At 41.6% G+C, this 17,533-nt stretch overlaps 1 protein-coding gene across 1 annotated transcript in view; it reads left to right on the top strand.

The window, feature by feature from the left end:
* The first annotated feature begins 8,535 nt into the window (after positions 1-8,535).
* Positions 8,536-17,533, top strand: part of spock1 (SPARC (osteonectin), cwcv and kazal like domains proteoglycan 1) — a 118,737-nt gene continuing 109,739 nt past the window's right edge. Inside the window, exons 1-2 of the mRNA XM_073487147.1 lie at positions 8,536-8,600; positions 9,217-9,354. Of these exons, the coding sequence (XP_073343248.1) occupies positions 9,220-9,354 (135 nt within the window). The 5' untranslated portion in view covers positions 8,536-8,600; positions 9,217-9,219. The remainder of the gene's footprint in view (positions 8,601-9,216; positions 9,355-17,533) is intronic.

Genomic DNA, 17,533 nt, shown 5'->3' with positions numbered 1-17,533 from the left:
TTTAACGCAGCTTGTTAGTGGTGTTGGTTCAGGTGTGTGTGAGCTGACCAATCAGAGGAGACTGGGTATTCAGGAGTGGGGCCTTAAAGAGACAGGAGCCAAAACAGAGTGCATGTAAACCTATTCTAGTAGTAACCAAAAATGAAATTATGAACCTGAAAATTAGCATCATATGTTTAATTTAAGGTATTTTCAAATGTACAACATACATACATTTCCCCAATTATTAATTATTGTTAGTGTTTGTGAAATACTGGAAATGGTAATATTTTATATTAAGGTCCTTTTAGCATTATATTATTAGTTACATATAAAGTGTGACCAAAGAAGGTTATACTAGCATAAACACTCCGAAGTACCAACATTGCATATAAAATAAAGTAAAATCATAAAGCAGCTTTACAGAAATAAACTTTCTGGGGGGAAACAAAAGCTCTCAAAGTCGTTCATATTTGAAGAAGGTGAAGTGGGGGCTCTGCGTCATTGCAGATAATAGCTCTGACATGGTGTCAAACATCCCTCCCTGGGGTACTGCTGTGTCTGGTTGCGGCCTCTGGTGAGAAACTCCTCCTGAGAACAGCTCTCCCCATTGCCCGAGTCAAGAAACCTCGGTGACCTTGCATGCTACCTCTTCACTGCTACCCTGGAGGGAGGCCCAGCAGCTTTTGGTGCTGTGCTGCATTGCAGTGCATCTCTCTTTCTGTTGTGTCCTCTCGAACAGTGGGCTGCTGAAGGAAGATAACCTCTCTGTGTCATTGCTGGTTTATTAAACTAAACTCTTGTGTCCTCTGCTCTCCTGGAATATCTCTGTAGTCTTTGGACCCTGAACACAGCACTTGCAGCAGAGCATGCTGCTCTCAGAGCCCCTGAAATATTTTTTACATTCCTTTTTTGTAATCTTTACCTATTCACTACTAGCTTTACTGTCCTTGGCCATAACCACACTGTCTGCCTCGGTGTCTGTGTTGAGTCTGTCTTCATATAGAAACAGGTAATGTCATACTGTTTGAAAATTTAGCAGACTTTTCCTTCTGCTGACTCTCCTTTCTCTTTCTTCTGGTTTGTCTCTTATGGGGGCTGTCATCTCTTTATCTACTGTCTGTCTTACAGTGTCGGTGTCAAAGAGAGTGTTGTGTTCTACCATCAGAAGTTTAATATCATGTTGTGTGTTGCTGGTTTTCCCCAGAGGTCTACAATATTGTGAGTTTTTGAGTAGCTTCTGTTTTCTGGATGAGTGTTCATTTTTTACTGAATGATCTTCGATTAAAATGCAAACATATTCTTTAAATGGCCCAGTCCCCAGAAACGCTAGGCTATGGCAGCGTCCTTCCTTTTAATACATCCACGACAGTGTCATAAAAATTCTGAGAGCATTTATTGAACGCAAAACTAGTATACGCCCCAAGTGCAGATGAGTTATCAACATTTTTTATCATTGTCCAGGAAATTACAAACTTTAACAATACCTACAGAGTAACTTTTATTGCTATTGTTGGGCCTGATGCTGGCAAAGTGGTGAGATATAGAGCAAGCACATAAGTGATAAAATTTATACTGGCTTTATGGGAACTTAAAAGCTTGCTGATTATATGCTATTACAAGGTTTTGTTTTTATTATGGGAAGTTACTCGCATAGAGGGGCTTAGGACAGCGGATGTTGTTCACTGTACAAATTGTAAAGCCCACTGAGGCAATCATCATCAGAGAACAAACTAATTATGTCATATAGAGGAGTGAAAATTACTAAATAAATTTATTATATTTGTTAGGTCTTGGATTTAATGTATTCCTTGTATCTTTGTATTCTTGTAGTCATTATGACCTGTCACATGTGGAGGTAATAAAGGGAGGTCAAGGGAGCATTATCTAGAGTTTGTATCTATGTCAACTTGTAACAATAGTTTCTAAGTAATTTGTGTTATTATCTATAATAAGCTGTTGTGGTGTTCAGTGTCACATCCTCAGTGGAGAGAAAACTGAACCTGGCTGACATACTTTTAAAGCACAAATGCGTTTTATCAATTTATTTAGGGCATGTTCATAAAGTTTCCTTTTTTTTTCTTTTTTTTTTTCATTTTGTCCCTTCTCCAAAACTTCTTTTTCAGCTCAACAAAGAAATGCTGTGATCACTCAGAACTTCTCCAAACCTTGACAAACCAGCTTGTCACACAGATATTAAGGGAAATGACAAAAAGGGCTTCACTTTGAAAAAGATGCCATATAAATGCAGTAGTGCCCGAATGGCAGATGAAAACATCAAAGCCAGTTGGAGGTTGTTTCTGTGGTGATTTAATGTGTTTACATCCTGAACATTATCCCATTATTATTTGGATGCTAAATTAGTCCTGTTTTTAGATTGGGCGAGTCAACGACATATTCTGTTTACTGTCACTGCGGTCCTTGATGAGGCACTGATTAGGATCCGTGCAGAAACATCATTCGGGAGGCTGAGACATTTATACTCTTTATCCCATTTGCTGGTGGGTTTCATGCTCTGTGAGTTTTCTCTTTTCATCCTATGTGGAACGTCAGATGTATGATTGGATTTACGGATGCCCCCGAGAGCAACAAGCATAAATGTGAATTGTTGTGTGATGGAAACGCTGCATTTTGCAACGTTTGGCACCTTGCATAGTGGGACAACCCTGGCAGACACATCTAGAACGCTGATATGCTTCATGATCATCATCGTCCATTCTCTGGCAGACTGACAGAGCTTTTCTCTGGAGTCACTCAAGTGGAACTGAAGTTCTCATGCACAAGTTAAGTTAGAGACACACAGCTCATTAAGAGGCAGTCTATCACACCCCACTGCTCACTTTCAAACATCTCCCGCACACTTCCCCCTTCTCGCCTCTTTTGTGCTTGTTTCCAGCACACCTACACACACACACACACACACACCACACAACTTTAATCATGTTTCATCACTCTTGTTTCCTCCCCCTCCCTCGTTTCCTTTCACCATCTGCATTTGCAATGTGGGTCGTGTATGACAGTAAATTTACTTCTGGGACACTGCTCTCCTCTGCTTTGTTTCATACATTTTGATCTTTATTATTCAAAATTGGCCCCCCCTACCGCTGCGCTCATCCTTCATCTTCCAGAGCCCCCCCTCCAGTGGATGCTGGGATTTAGAGAAAAAGAAGAAGAGGAAATCAGGGGAATATCTGACTGAAGTGGGCCTGCATTGGATCCTTTGAACTCAGAGAGTGGTGAGTCTCTGGCTAAGCTGCCATAACAACACAATAACAATGAGCGATGGTCAGAAATGATGAATGTATGTGGCACCCAGGTGTTCTATTTGAAAGCATACAAATATCCTGAGGTTACATCTCTTATGGAGGCTGAAAGGATGGTGCTCTCTCTGTAAAATCTGAAGGTAACAAGCAAAAACCTTTCTACCTCTTCTGCTCGCAATTCAACCATGAAGCCTGTTAGTTTGCACTAAGTGAATAAATCAGCTCTTCTCACAGACATTTTCCAATTTATACTATGTCAGGCATAAAACAGGCATTTAAATTGTCAGCTATACTACATACTGTCATAGTTTGGGTGTTCGGTTAGTTGTTCCCTGTTTTATTTTATAAATTATCTCCTCATGTGTCATGTTTTACTTCCCACTTCCTGTCTTTGTCTGTTTTCCCGCCCATTTTCCTGTCTCGGTCAGTTTTCCCACCCATTTTGAGTACACTTGTGCTTCATCCTCGTGTGTTCCCTATGCTTCGGTTTTGTTCACCGTGGCTGGTTTGTCTTCAGTTTTGTATTTCTCTTTAGTTTTTATCCCTGGACTTTCCTTTGCCTGCCTTCTGTTGTTTGCATTTTGGATTACGCTATCACTATTATTTACTGCCGTTTGATAGGAACTACTTCTCATTCTGCCCGTCACAGTCGCATGTGTAGTGCGGCTCTTTAAATGTATAAGGAGCCAGGTACTACTTACAGGCATGTTGATGATAGCTGACTGCAAGCGTCATCATGTGTGGAGTTTTTTTCAGTTAGACCAGCAACGGCACTGAATGTGATTTGTGTAGTAGGGCTGTGGGGTACTGTGGCAACACTACACACCTTGTTAAGAATCTGAAAGTTAATCACAATGCAAAATCTGAAGAGGTTATGCAGCAGCGGACTGAAGAGTAGAAAATAAATACTGCTAGGGCGAGACACACTTCAATCACTAAGTTGTTTGGCACTGGCGCACGGTATCCAGGTACATAGAGTGTAAGGTAAGCTACACTGTTGATGTTTTATCACTGCCACAGACCATGGGAAAGTGATTCACATCTATCCAGGGTCCATCCATTTATTTGTTCATTTATATTGCCAGCAAAATAAATAAATAAGGTTATGAAATAAGTAATGAAATCAAAAAATGCTAGTGTCACTGGAATCACCTCATCAATTCAATAAAATATGTCTCAGTTGTATCATTATTATTTTCAAAATACCAGCACTAATTGCCAATACTCTGTATTCTAATTACACTTAAACTATGTATCCATACTGAATGATTTACTCTAGAGGTAACAAACCTTACCTTACTAAATGGCCTATGAGCAACTGGTGATGTTCACTGACCTAATCTGAAATATCTTAAGTGACATAAATGTTATAATTTCAGGCCTTTTCTTTTTTACTTTAACTTAAGGATATCTTGTTACGTGTCACCAGCCCCTTGGAGCAAACGTATCGTCATTGGTGTTTTGCACATTGTGAAGTGTTTCTGGAAAAGGGCTAAAATGTGAATGTGAATGTAAATAAGGCATTTGGCAGTAGCTTAAGGACAAAATGCTCGATCTCATTTGCAAGACCGGCACAAGTGTCCCAACTTTACCCAGATTTACTGTAAATGTCAGGCTACCCATTTAACACAGGCTACATAACTGTTAACATATACTGCATATAAATGTCTCATAAGAGCTTCTAAATGTCAAAATCAAGTGTCTCATTCAGCTCATAAGCTGCTTATTGGGCTTTCCAGATTCACCACTCACACAGTACTTCACAGTACAAGATGGCAATGAGTGAGAAACATGTTTTTAAAGAGGAAAGTGTCATTATTAGCCTGCAATTCTGTATTAGACCTTCATTTCTATCCTTTAATTTTAGGATGTAGATGTGACTGTACAGGAACACAATGAGAGCCTTTCTATAACAATGAAGGTGTATGGCAATAAAAACAAGGTCTTAAATGCAATACTTTTGGATTTCTGGCCATTTCATTCCCATAAAGGACTATGGGTTGCCAGATTTTTACTCACATGACATGACTGGCCTCCTTCATGTATATAGTTACTAAAACACTGCATAAATAAGCTAAAGTCAGGATAACTGTAACACTTAAAGAGGGTCTGGATGTGAAAATCAGTGCATCCTTTTTTAGTCCCGCACTGTTAATGATCTCTTACTGTTTGTTTGATTTCTGGGTCTGAAAAGTGAAAACAATGGCTGGCAGGCGGCGACTCAACTGGTTTCAAAAAGTCTGATTGTATGTAAACTTATGATAAAATGAGCTTCTCTTTTGATGCATTGCATCAGTAAACAGTTTCCTAATGAGTATTAATGGTTAATTTCAAATATTTTTCAATACAGTATGATGTTCATTTTTAAAATTATGGTAACATTTAGAGTAACATAGACGATAAAAGCAGTGTAAGCTTCAGGGCATGACTGCCTTGTGATTGACAAGTCTCTACCACGGCATGTCCTCTTGTTTTCAGTCAGATACAATCAGGGTGTCCTCCGCAGCTTTACCCTCTCATCCAAATATGGTCACTTCTTGCTACAAAAAACCAATGGGTGACATCACAGTGACGGCATGGTTGAAATATACCAACTTTGAATACATTCAGAGCAAAGCTAGTTTTCATATTGTATAATAGAAAACACTGTATATTCCAAGCATGACTCAAATGTATCAGCCATCACCGTGCTGAAAATGGGGCCACCTGTGAGTTTCCCTTTTTATTCTTTTGTAAACATCCACTCTAACTTAAAGTTGATCTCAGAGATGCTCATGCATATGCAGTCACGGCTCAGTACACCTAAATGCTCTCCAGAAGTGGCTGTTGATTACTGATCTTAAATTGCCACACTCTGTATCTGTATCAAAACACTGATCAGAGGAGATAGAGTGCTGCAGATCAGGACAAAATATCAACACTGGTCACAACCACTAAACCACAAATATACTGTGCAAACACACTAACAAACTAGGAAATAACTGCTAATTATTAATAAGATAAAATGCAGGAAGGTTAACTGTGTCAATGACCAGCATCTAAAGATTCATTTGATTATTCATATTGACCACTTTCTCAATGCATGAAACAGAACCAGCTGCTACTGTGAATAAGAAAGAACCAACAACTAATAACTTTTTCTGATATAAAGCGTATAACTATTCTCTATTGTTTTTGAAAGCAAAGCATCATCCTGAGTTGCTACAAGGAATGCACCATTACTTCATGATTAATTTACCATTAATTGCTGTTTTTGTGTCCCTCCAAGCGAGCTGGAGTGTAATCCTATCCAACTGACAAATAGCTAGTGAGGCTTGGAATGTACCATTACTACTTCAGAGCACATTGTATTTTTCATGTTGGCAAACTGTAATGCTGGTAAAATCAAGTGAAAGAAATAATGAGTCTCTGATGTGAATGATGTTTTTTTAAACTTTTGCGGGAGGAGGCTTAAAAAAATGGATAGTCGGGTGAAGTTTCGTAATCCACAAAACATTTCTAGAGATTCCCAGCAAAATTTCCTTACAACTGAAGTAGATGGGGACTTCTTTTAAAACATAAACAAAAAACTGAAAGAAAACACAAGATGGCTCCATACAAAAGATGTTACTTGGACCCTTTTTTAAAAACTTATATCTTCACTGTGGCTGCTAAGCTAAAAGCATTTGCACGCACTCTGTCTGAAGTGGGTGCAAGAGCTCGTCTGCACATTGAGGGTTTAAATAAAGTCTGTTCAAATCAATTTGGGATCTGGGGGCTCTTAGAGACTTGGTTTATGCTGGAAGAGCTATGAAGCCATTTTATGCTTCTTTATTTCAGTTGCTCTTTTACATATTAAAAAAAGTCCCCGTCCTCGTCAGTTGCAGCTCAGCACCAGAAATGTTTTGTGAACTTCCAAACGTATCCTTTAAACCTCACAGGCCAGCTGGCGCAGGCCTGATTTGTGTATTTCAAAGGCACCGCCAGGCACTTAAGCACTAGTGAGGCTCGTTCATGATGAGCAATCTCCATCGGGTGAGTCTATGAAACTTATACGTTACTTAATGTGGACAAACATTGAACGAACACTGATAAATAATGGTTTTGGGTGTCATCTGAATCCACACTGCAGCAAACACAGCTGCAAACCAGTGTGTATTACCTCTTTGTGTTCAATCTGTTTCATTTTTAATGAGCTCTGACTCTGGACCAAGAACAGAGGGGGAAAAAAAAGAGCAACTTCAGTAGTCCTATAGGGTTTAGTTTTCCTGGAGGGAACCACTAAAACAGCAGTGAACTTCAGGTGACATAACAACTCAGAGTCATTAAAACAGCACAAATACAAATACATAAATACACAATAGAGCGTTTGCAAAAACAAAACCTTTTCTTGCAGATCACGATGAATACAGGCTCACAAACGGAAACTAAACTCTTTCTTCCAACTGCCGTTCCTGACTAAATGAATCTTGGTAACTCTTTCCAAAAAAGTGCAAGCGACACAAAAGAGAATTGTGATGTCAGCCAGAATAGCAGGAATAGGCGAAGCTTTTATGTGAAAAAATGAGGCAGATAAGGAACTGTACCTCATTGCTGGTTGCCTATGAGCCAAATGAGCCTTCCGACTTCTGGTCTGCCTCACACACACCAGAGCTGGAGAGTGAACAGCAGACACCATCTCCTCCCTGAACTCCACACAAGCAGACACACATTATGCAAAGAGCGAGAAAGAGAAACAAGTCTGTTGCCAAAGCGAACAAAACCCAGAGAGAGATAAAGCAGAGAGTCACAGATTAAATATTTACACATGCTGCGTTACATTACCCCCCAAAATGAACGCCCTAGTTATGTGGCCCATTTCTGAAGTGTATTTTAATAAAGGAAAAAAAAAAAATAGCGTTTCATTTTATGATTCCTGCCTCTGTCCAGGGTGCTGAAAAGCGTTGCAACCCCTCGACCCCCCTGGACGTTTCAGGCACCGCCGCAGCGCTGATTTTACGGTTTGACGTGTTTTTAATTGTGTTTATTGTGGTGGGAACGTGCCTGAACTCCACAACAGAGGCGCGTGACTAACGTGAAATTTGTGTTTGGTACAGCCGGAACAGACACGGCGAAAAAAAAATCTCCCCCACCTCCCCCCCCCCCCCCCCGCTGAAAATCAATGACACGGTTATTGGAGAGAGAGGAGAGAGAGAGAGGAGGCGGTGTCTGGTGACCGAGGAGGAGGAGGAGGAGGAGGAGAAAGCTCCCGGTCCGCTCGTCCTCGCAGCTCCCTTTCGCAGTCAATTCTACTACCAGTCGGGTACCGCCGGAGTACCCGGGGCTGTGGACTTATTTTTCCCCCGGGAATCAGAACTGGACACCTACAAACCATCCCAGGTAGGTGAAGCGGCGATGCTCCTGCGTGCTTTTTTTTTTTAAATTAAATAAATATAAACTGGAGAGAAAAAAAAGAAAAGAAAAGAAAAGTCCGTAGTTACCCATTTGTCGACTTTCATGGTGCTCACTGACTGACTGAGGATGGGGGAGAAAGCAGATGAAAGCCGAGACAAAGCTCCGTGGGGGCGGCGATTGTGTTGACGCCGCTAATTGCTTTTTATTTATTTTTTATTTTTTTAAATTGGCGGAGGGGGAAGCTCGCGAGCTAATCGTTTCGCGGTGCCCCATCTGCCGCCGCGACAACTCTCCGGTGTTTATAATCCGATTAGATTAGATGGAGGATCAGCAATTTGATAATAAAAAAAAAATCAAAATAATTTTTAAAAAAAGAGCAACGTGCGCACTCATCAGCTGCGTTTTGGAGGCTCCGAACGCGCCACGGTGACATCCTGACCTCTGATGCGCCACAAAGTGAGAGTTCTGTGTCCTGCAAAGTGCACGGTCTCACTTCATCCCGCTCCTCTGACACTTCCCTGCCTCCCCCCCTCCCTCTCCCCTCCGCTCCGTCTAACACCCCCTTCTGTTTGTCTTTGTGTCTCTCTGCCTTTGCTTTCAGAAGATGTTCTTCTTTCTGCTACCTGTCGTGGCTCTCTTGCTGAGCGGAGAAACGGCGGTCTCCGGTAACAGTAACGACAAATGGCTGAGCACCGTGGCTCAGTACAACAAGGACAGACCCTGGAACAGATTCAGAGATGTGAGTTTGATCTGAGAGGCACAACATCTAGCCAAAGGGGGGGTAATAATTAGCTTCATTTTGTGTGTGTGTGTGTCTGTGTGTGTGTGTGTGAGGGAGAGAGAGAGAGAGAGGGAGCACTGCGCCCTTGATACACCCCCCTGAGTACTTGAGCACTTGCCAGCAGGCATAATCCACCTTGTAGAGACTCAGCAGGTTCAAACCCTGGTTGAAAGAGAAGCAGACTCATAGACGGAGAGCATTATGCTTCTGCGCTTCAGCTCATGATTTGACTGATGGGACTGAAGGATTTCCCAGCTGAATTCACTGCTTTAACTTGCTCATGGTGACAGTTCATCATTTCAGTCTATTTCAAGTAGCCACACCACAGCGATGGGCTTTTATAACTGATATTGATCGTCTATTTTGGTCAGAATCAGAAGAAGCGAGGCTGTGATTTATTATATGCATCTATCAGATCAGTGGTGCTTCATAACACAAAGAACAACCCGTGCAGTAATGGTTTATGCTTGATATTTTACCTGACAGACCATTTTATGATTTCTACATGAGAGCTAGTACACCTATATGTACAGAGGTCGGTGTGGTTCAGATACATGTCAGTGTAATCCATTACGGAGAATCGTCACGGTTTGTTTCCTCAGGGATGTCAGGCATGTTGAAGAAGTAGCCATGTTTGCTCTACAGTCGACAGACGATTGTCTTCACTGTGTATGAAACTCAGTGACTGTCTGAGATCTGAAACCTGGGTTTATATGTTCAAAACATGCACTCAATGCTTGAGTGGTCAGCTACCTGAGAACAGTAGGAGGCTCACATTGTGAGGCTGAAAGTCATTTTAAAGTCGAAGCACAATTTTTAGAGCTAACTGCGGTGACTCCAACATGCAGGTCTAATTATTGTGAAATAAGAATTAAAGCACAGGATCAGCCAGAACTGACTTTATTGCAGCCACATTACTCTAACCCATAGAGGGCACCAAGGTTTCAGTCATGCCAGATTATAAGGCCTAATCTGGGGGGAATTCAAAATAATGCACAAGAAAGTGAAGTATTTGTAGCTGAAGGAACGGTGCTGCCATAAATGCATATGCAGTCTTGGGTTTGAATATATGTGACGCTGCCAGAGAGTGTAGTTTTAACAACCATATAGCCGCTTCAGGGGAAAATAAAGGTGTTGGTTGTTTCTACACTCAATCCAACGTGTCATGAACATAACGACTTCAGTTCCCTCCCAACCCCTCAAACAAGGCTGCTTGGTCAGTGGCATTAAGTTTCAAACTATGACATCTGCTTACTCCTCTAGCATCAGTTTTGCACAAGAAGGACTCCGCGGTCAAGTTAGCAGTAATACGTAATGTGCAACATCAAGTTGGTGTTGTTCTTTCAGGCGTTTTTAGTATAAAATGCGAAAATGGGTTGCCAAATACATGTGTGGGAAACACTGCACCATGGTCAAGTTAGCAATAGTATGTAATATGCAATGTGCGGTAAGACTTTCAAAATAAAGCTTGCTGACAAACAGCTGACTTTTGGAACGTGGAACTGAGGCACTGAAACTACTTGGTTAGGTTTCGGCTTCAAAACTATTTTGTCTCGTTGGCATTAAGGCGTAATATGCCTTATCCGGTAAGATTTTCAAAATAAATCTTGCTGACAAACAGTTGATGTTATTAATATTGCAGTTTGGTTAGGTTTAGGCACAAGAACTACTTTGTTAGGTTTAGGAAAAGATCGTATTTTGTCAGTCTCGTAACGCAAGTAGCGTATCTCATGTCCTGTAATGTTACTCACATAACTTAAGTGATATAAGTTACTTCATTACATACATTACTGTACTTTACATACATTAAAAGAAATCACTCTTGAGTCTTGATGACAGTCGGACATGAACACCAATCTCTGGAGGGAAAGTCCTGTGAATGACCCGACCAACTACACCCTGGCTCAGACCTTTCTCACTCTTTATACTACTGCACTAGGTCCTTCAAGAAGTGACGCTAGCAGGGTGCCTACGGCGTTGGGCCACAGACCAGGCAGCTGTATTTGACGCGTTAGGAGAATGCACGGGTTGGCTGTGTTGGTACTGAGATAGACTCTGTATCTTTTTAGTGTGATTGCACATCTCCATAACATGTTTTCATTGACATGACCTCCAGCTGACATCTACTGGTGACTCATAGATGGGTTTCGGATACCACACGATTTTTCTTCATCGGCTATATTAATGCTTGCCATTTTTTCCTCAAATAATCAGACAAATCTTGAAATCTTCCCACAGTATAGTCCTGAATCCTGGCCTCATATAGACGATGACAATAAAGCTTAACTGACTCTCCATTCTAACCGGTCGCCATCATGACAGTAACCACTACCTTTCCATCTTGATACCATACTCTTACCATGTCTCTGGCTGTCTGCTAACATGTTCTCCAGAGATTGCAGTAGACAGTGGGCTAACTCTGGCCTTATTAGAGCTTGCCTTTCCCATGCAATACTGGAGTGGTGATGTGAACTAGTATTAGTCATGTCTGTGTACACTCAGTCAGGGCTCTACTACCTGCAGTGTGTGTGTGAATGCTTCCCACTGTTTATTTCTCGCTGTGGTCTCCTGTGCGAATGAAACTCATTAACAGGAAACTGTCAGTGTAGGGGGCTGAGGACAGGAGCGGAGAGGAGGGAGGGGAAGGGGGATGAGGTGCAATGGATAGGTGGAAAGGCTATGACATTTATGTTTAATATTTCAAGCAATGCAACCAACCAAATGCTGGAGTTGCTGCTGTGTTTATGTGTGTGTGTGTGTGTCTGTGTGTGTTGTCTGCCCTATCATATAGGGAAGCCCGCTGGTCGTAATTTGTCTCCTGCAACACTGGCTTTCTTTTGTTTTGTGTCTTCTTTCCTCCTCCATTCTTTCTTAGTCATTTCTCTCCTCTTCTCTCTGGTACAGAAAAGGAGAATGTGGGTCTCTGACTCAGTCTCAAACAGCAAAACACACAACTGTTTAAAAGTGATAATTGACTATCTTAAGGTGCTATAGATGTGATCATGATGAGTTCAGTAACCCCTTTTACACTGTGTGATTTTTTGGCTGTCTCACATGAAAGTTCTGAAAAATTTGAGGTGAAATCAAAAGACATGAATCATAAAAGGTGGCCTAAAGTGCAGCTCCACCAATTTTACACTTTAAAGTGTGTTTACAGGTCTTGGGGTGTACTACTGCATATTTGAAAAAAGTAGCAAGCCTTTTGTGGCTCCAGAGGAAGCTTCATGTCATCTGATACATTGACTCCAGTGATGTCACTCAGTGCACTGTGGGTAATGTAGGTACCAGGTTTTGAAAAGCAGTCCACTGGTCAAACATTGCCTCCTATAATACTGTTGGACTCAATATGGACAGTTAAAAAACAAAGGATCAAAATCATCTTTTTTATTTCACACATTCTTCTCTCTTTTCAAAACCTGGCTCCTACATTACCCACGATGCAACGTAGCCACCGAGTGACATCACTGGAGGCTGTCTATCAGACTACATCCAGCTTCTTCTGGAGCCACAAAAGGCTTTATACTTCTTTTTTCCCATACGCAGTAGTACTCCCCAAGATCTGCAAACACACCTTAAAGTGTAAAATTGGTAGGGTTGCCCTTTAACTCTACAATACAAACTTATTTAGAGCTTTGGTGACCAAAAACAGGCCGATTGGGAATACTAGTTGAAATAACACAGCACACACTGGCAAGCTGTAGCATATTCACCTCAGTGCTACAACAGATAGCCATAATCAGACAAGATATTCTAAAATGTCCCCGTTGGGAAATTTGTCCTGCAGTTCCACAGAAGATAAAAAGATGCATACTGCATTGAAAAAAAAAAACATCAGCACCTCAACATCACAAAGCTTCCACATAACAGTTAACACATGCACACCCTCTGACAATGATGACATATTTTACAACCCCCTCGTCCAACATCCTTAATTGCCTGTTGGTGTAGAGTATATTAACAGACGTAGGAGTGAATGTTTAAAACGGTTCAGCCCGCTCTGAGGGACCCCTGAATTTCATCCTATTAGAGGGTAAGCGTTGGAACTCTTGAGTGGAGGATGTGAGTTGGATCAGACACTATTTTCTGAGCCTGTGTCGTAATTGATTGCTCATAGATTGTTTGGAGGGATGAGTATTTTTTAACCACCATAATTTTCATTTTCTGTACCAGACGAACAATCTGTAATATCCAAACAGCTACTGTGCTTCTGGAGAACAGTCCTTATAGTGCTTTACACTCCTTACACTTTAGACATGACGGACTGTGTTCTGTCACTCAGTCAACCTCACCCCTCCATCTCCTCTCAGTTCTCATTGAGACATGAACGCCACATTTTTCCTCCACGCTTCTCTCTGTCTCTCATTTTCTCTATCTGTCTCCGGAGCGGTGAATGACCCTGTGCTTCCTCAGCCGTAGGCCTCTCTGTCTCCCCCCTCCCTCTCCCTCTGCCCTCACCCATGACTCCTCCTCTCTGCTGCTCTCCTCTGCCTGCCATGTTTCACTCTGCATCTCTGATGAGCCACTTGCTCCCTCCTGCATAATGTATGAGCATCCATTCGTTGGCGGGGGAGCCGGTGCAATAGTTTAGCAGTCAAAGTTCAGGTGGCTTATCTTGAAAACATAAGAAAAACAGGATTTGATTCATTATTTTGTCTAGTCGCTCTCCTAATAACTGATCTGTAATGTGTTGGAAGATAAGTGTATTGCAGATGGAGTTTTATTCCAGTCCACTTCTACTGAGGGAGGACATGCAGTGAAAACAATGTCCCTCATTACCGTCACACTGTGTCTGTTCGAAAACATATTTCTTCAGTCAAAACAAAGCAGCATTCTTTGCTACTTGCTTGTATACTTGTCGTAGACATGATTTCAGATGTATTCTTGAAACAAAAGGACACATTTGTGGAATAAATGATGCACTGTGTTGGCTTCAGACTGAAGTTTGTGAACAGGCTTGCAGGCTGAGCTACACTAATTCTTCACACACCCACCGCCCATTGTCTTACTGTCTGGATCTGGTCTAACACATGATTAGTTGTCCTGTGGATAAGGGTCTTATTTTGTTTTGTTTCCAACATGCTATATTCACAGCTTGTCAGAGGATATCTTAACAGTTTTGACTAATTAAATAGATTCTTAATCTTTAAATTCACTTAACCAATTTTGTTATTCTTCACTTGTTGTTGTAATTTATACTAGCGGCCTTTCTGTTTCCTAAAGTTACAATCAACACTTAGATGTTTATGCATATAAAGTATGGCCGCGTTGAATATACACACATTTGTATGCAGCACTGAGCTCAACTGTGTTTCTGTTTCAGGCAGGGTCAACTTTGTTGTAAGCCTGCAACTGCATTGTGTTGTTGGCTACATCAACGTATTCTGGTCAGGACAAAAGTGAATATGAGGGGTCCAGCTGGAACAGTGGTAGATGCAGGGGCGGTAAAGCAGAAGACCTTAATACCCAATCCAAATCTGGCAACACCAGCACGCTCAAATGAGGCCATGGTGCATGAATGTATAACTACAGTGATTTCCACGCTGTCTCTTTATGGCGCTGCTTATGCATTCGTTCCTGAGGTTGCTGCATTCGGTCTCTCTGACTCTCCGGAGACAATAACAGTCAATGTATTTGTAAATTGGGTGAATCTGAGAAGAAGTGTTCTTAGAGTAATAGATGCAATTTAAGCTGATAATTACAGTCCTTCACTATTCCTAAATGACAAGCCTAATTACTTCACCTCTTTCAATTTACGTGTCAAAACCGCTGACCTCAATCTTATGAGGTGTCTGCAGTAAGAGAGCACATATTTTATGGTAATTTGGAGCAAAACTATTTTTAACATTGTGTGGTTTATTGCAAGGCAAAGTCATAAGATTGATATATGATTTAACATTGGATAATAACAGTTTGAAAAGCTCCGGGTGTAATTGCTTTTTATTCATAGTGAAGTCTGCTAATACATATAATGGTCTGTGGATTGCTGAGCTGGCCAGTTCAAGCCAGTTCTGCTATTCTGGCCTGAGCAAGTCTATTATTGGTGGATTTATGATGTGTAAGGAAATTATTGGGTAGTTTGTATTGAGGTCAAGGTACAGTAAGTGTTAGAGAGTCAGTGTGTAACATGAGCAGAATTTTGATCCATGTTGAGAATACGTGTAGAGAGCTGATCACCAGGACTACTGGAGATTTTAATGAGTCTGGGTATGTGGACACTGGTAGGCACGTTTAGTTGACTCATCTCATCTTGTCTCATCTTAAGCTGGGTCGTCTAACCTCAGTACTTTTTTGGTATACCAACCAAAATGTGTACATTGTACCAAAACACCAGAAGTTGGCGTTGAATGCTGAGTCAGATTTATGGATTGTTTACATCTTAATTTTGCCAAAAAGGATTTGTGAGTCTTGGTCCACGACCTAACTTGTTATTATTTTGGATGTACCATTGATCAGACAACGGCTGGTGCCAAAACTGGCCAGCTGGTGACGTTGATTCTACTTCCAATGATGGTCCACTGGGACCCTCTCTTACGAACCAGGAAAAATGTATCATTATGATCATGAAAAAGCAAATGCATGTATCTGGGTCTCTTTTTTGACGTAGTATAATAAAGCGACAAACTCCTTCAACTTTGTGGTGATCAAGTGGGTTAAGAACAAGACTTTCACCCAGGCTGGTTTTCCTGTCTGGTTTTCGTGTCTAAAAAATAACACTTTGTTGACTTATTATTATTAGTTTTAAGGGTGTATACAGCTGCTGAATGTATACTCTGTACATAACCTTTAGTCAAAAAGCTGAGGGGGTGTCTTTATGGTATTGTCATTATTGACTGCCAGTATCATCGGCACAACTTTGCATTTGGAACTACTTTTGAACCATGCGGGGACGTCTTGAATGGCTGTCAAACAATGGTCAATCAACGTCTCAATATTTGCTGGGTAGTGTCTCAAAATTTCAAACAACATCCAGCCCTGATGTGGTCTCAGGTTGTCTTGTGTTGTATAATCTTTTCATTTTGTCTACCATCATCTTGTTTTGTCTCCTCTGCTCTCTCGTGTCTCTTGTCAGATTGTCAGTCTGCAAACGGCAACAGAAAAGCTGTCACTTCCGTTCAGACAGGCTCAACTTTTATCCTCAAGAGGGGGAAAAGTTGTTTTTACTCTCCTGAGCCTGTTGTTATTTTCTCCTAAAAAAAGGCTTCCCTTGTCCTGTCCTCCGTCGCTTCCTTTTCTCTCTCTTCCTACTGAAATCCTGTCTTCCACCCAGTTTGCATGCTGTCAGCTTTGCAGAAATGCACTAAATCCTATTTGTGAGGGACATCGGATGTGTGCTGCATATTTTCCTCATGTATTTGTGTAAATGCACGCTGTTTCCAGACTGTCTATTTATTAGCTACTGGACCTGGTGGCAGGCTGAAAATCTTGGCAATTCTCAAAAACGCCATGAATGTGTTTGTGTGGCTGCCTTGGGCCTGTGTGTGTGTTAGTGCGTGCGTCCTGTCTGAGCTCACGCTCATGTTGAGAATTAAACGCTGTCATCTTTTATCATCAGCATTCAGTCTTCCAAAGCGGCATCCTCTCTGAGGCTGCCAGTCACAGACCCCCGCTGTCGCTCTCTACCAAAACAAGAGGACTCTGTGTGTGTGCTTGTGTGCATGTTTGCACATGCGTGTACAGCAATTTGTGGGTTACTATGTGTTTTCTTTCTGCGATGGAAGCAGCTGCAGTGACACTATTATTCTCATTTTAAAGCTGGTTGGTGTGATTGCTACTTGTATTGCATGTTTTCCCCTTTTGCATTTATGGGAGGAAAGGTTTTGCTGAGCTTTCACATTCTTCACGGTGAACACAATCACACCTGGGAGCCTCCCACTGCATCCAAAATTAACTGGTCGCTTTCTGTTATATCTATGTTTGCTCCCCAGTGTGTGTCTGCGTGTGTGCGTGTGTGTGTGTGTCCTGATTGGCTGGCTGGACAGCTCAGGGGGGAGGGGAAGGCTACGGTTTAGAGAAGCAGCTCAGACAAGATGAACCCTGGAGTCACCTTCACCTTCTCTCACACGCACACATAAACTCTCTGAGTGAACACTCCTCAGCAGACGTACAGTATTTCTGTCAATTAAGTGAAGACTTGGCT

This window comes from Pagrus major, chromosome 18 (assembly GCF_040436345.1).
Source record: "Pagrus major chromosome 18, Pma_NU_1.0".
NCBI lineage: Eukaryota > Metazoa > Chordata > Actinopteri > Spariformes > Sparidae > Pagrus > Pagrus major.
Note: the sequence above shows the minus strand (reverse complement) of the source record. Positions and strands in the feature narration are given on the sequence as shown.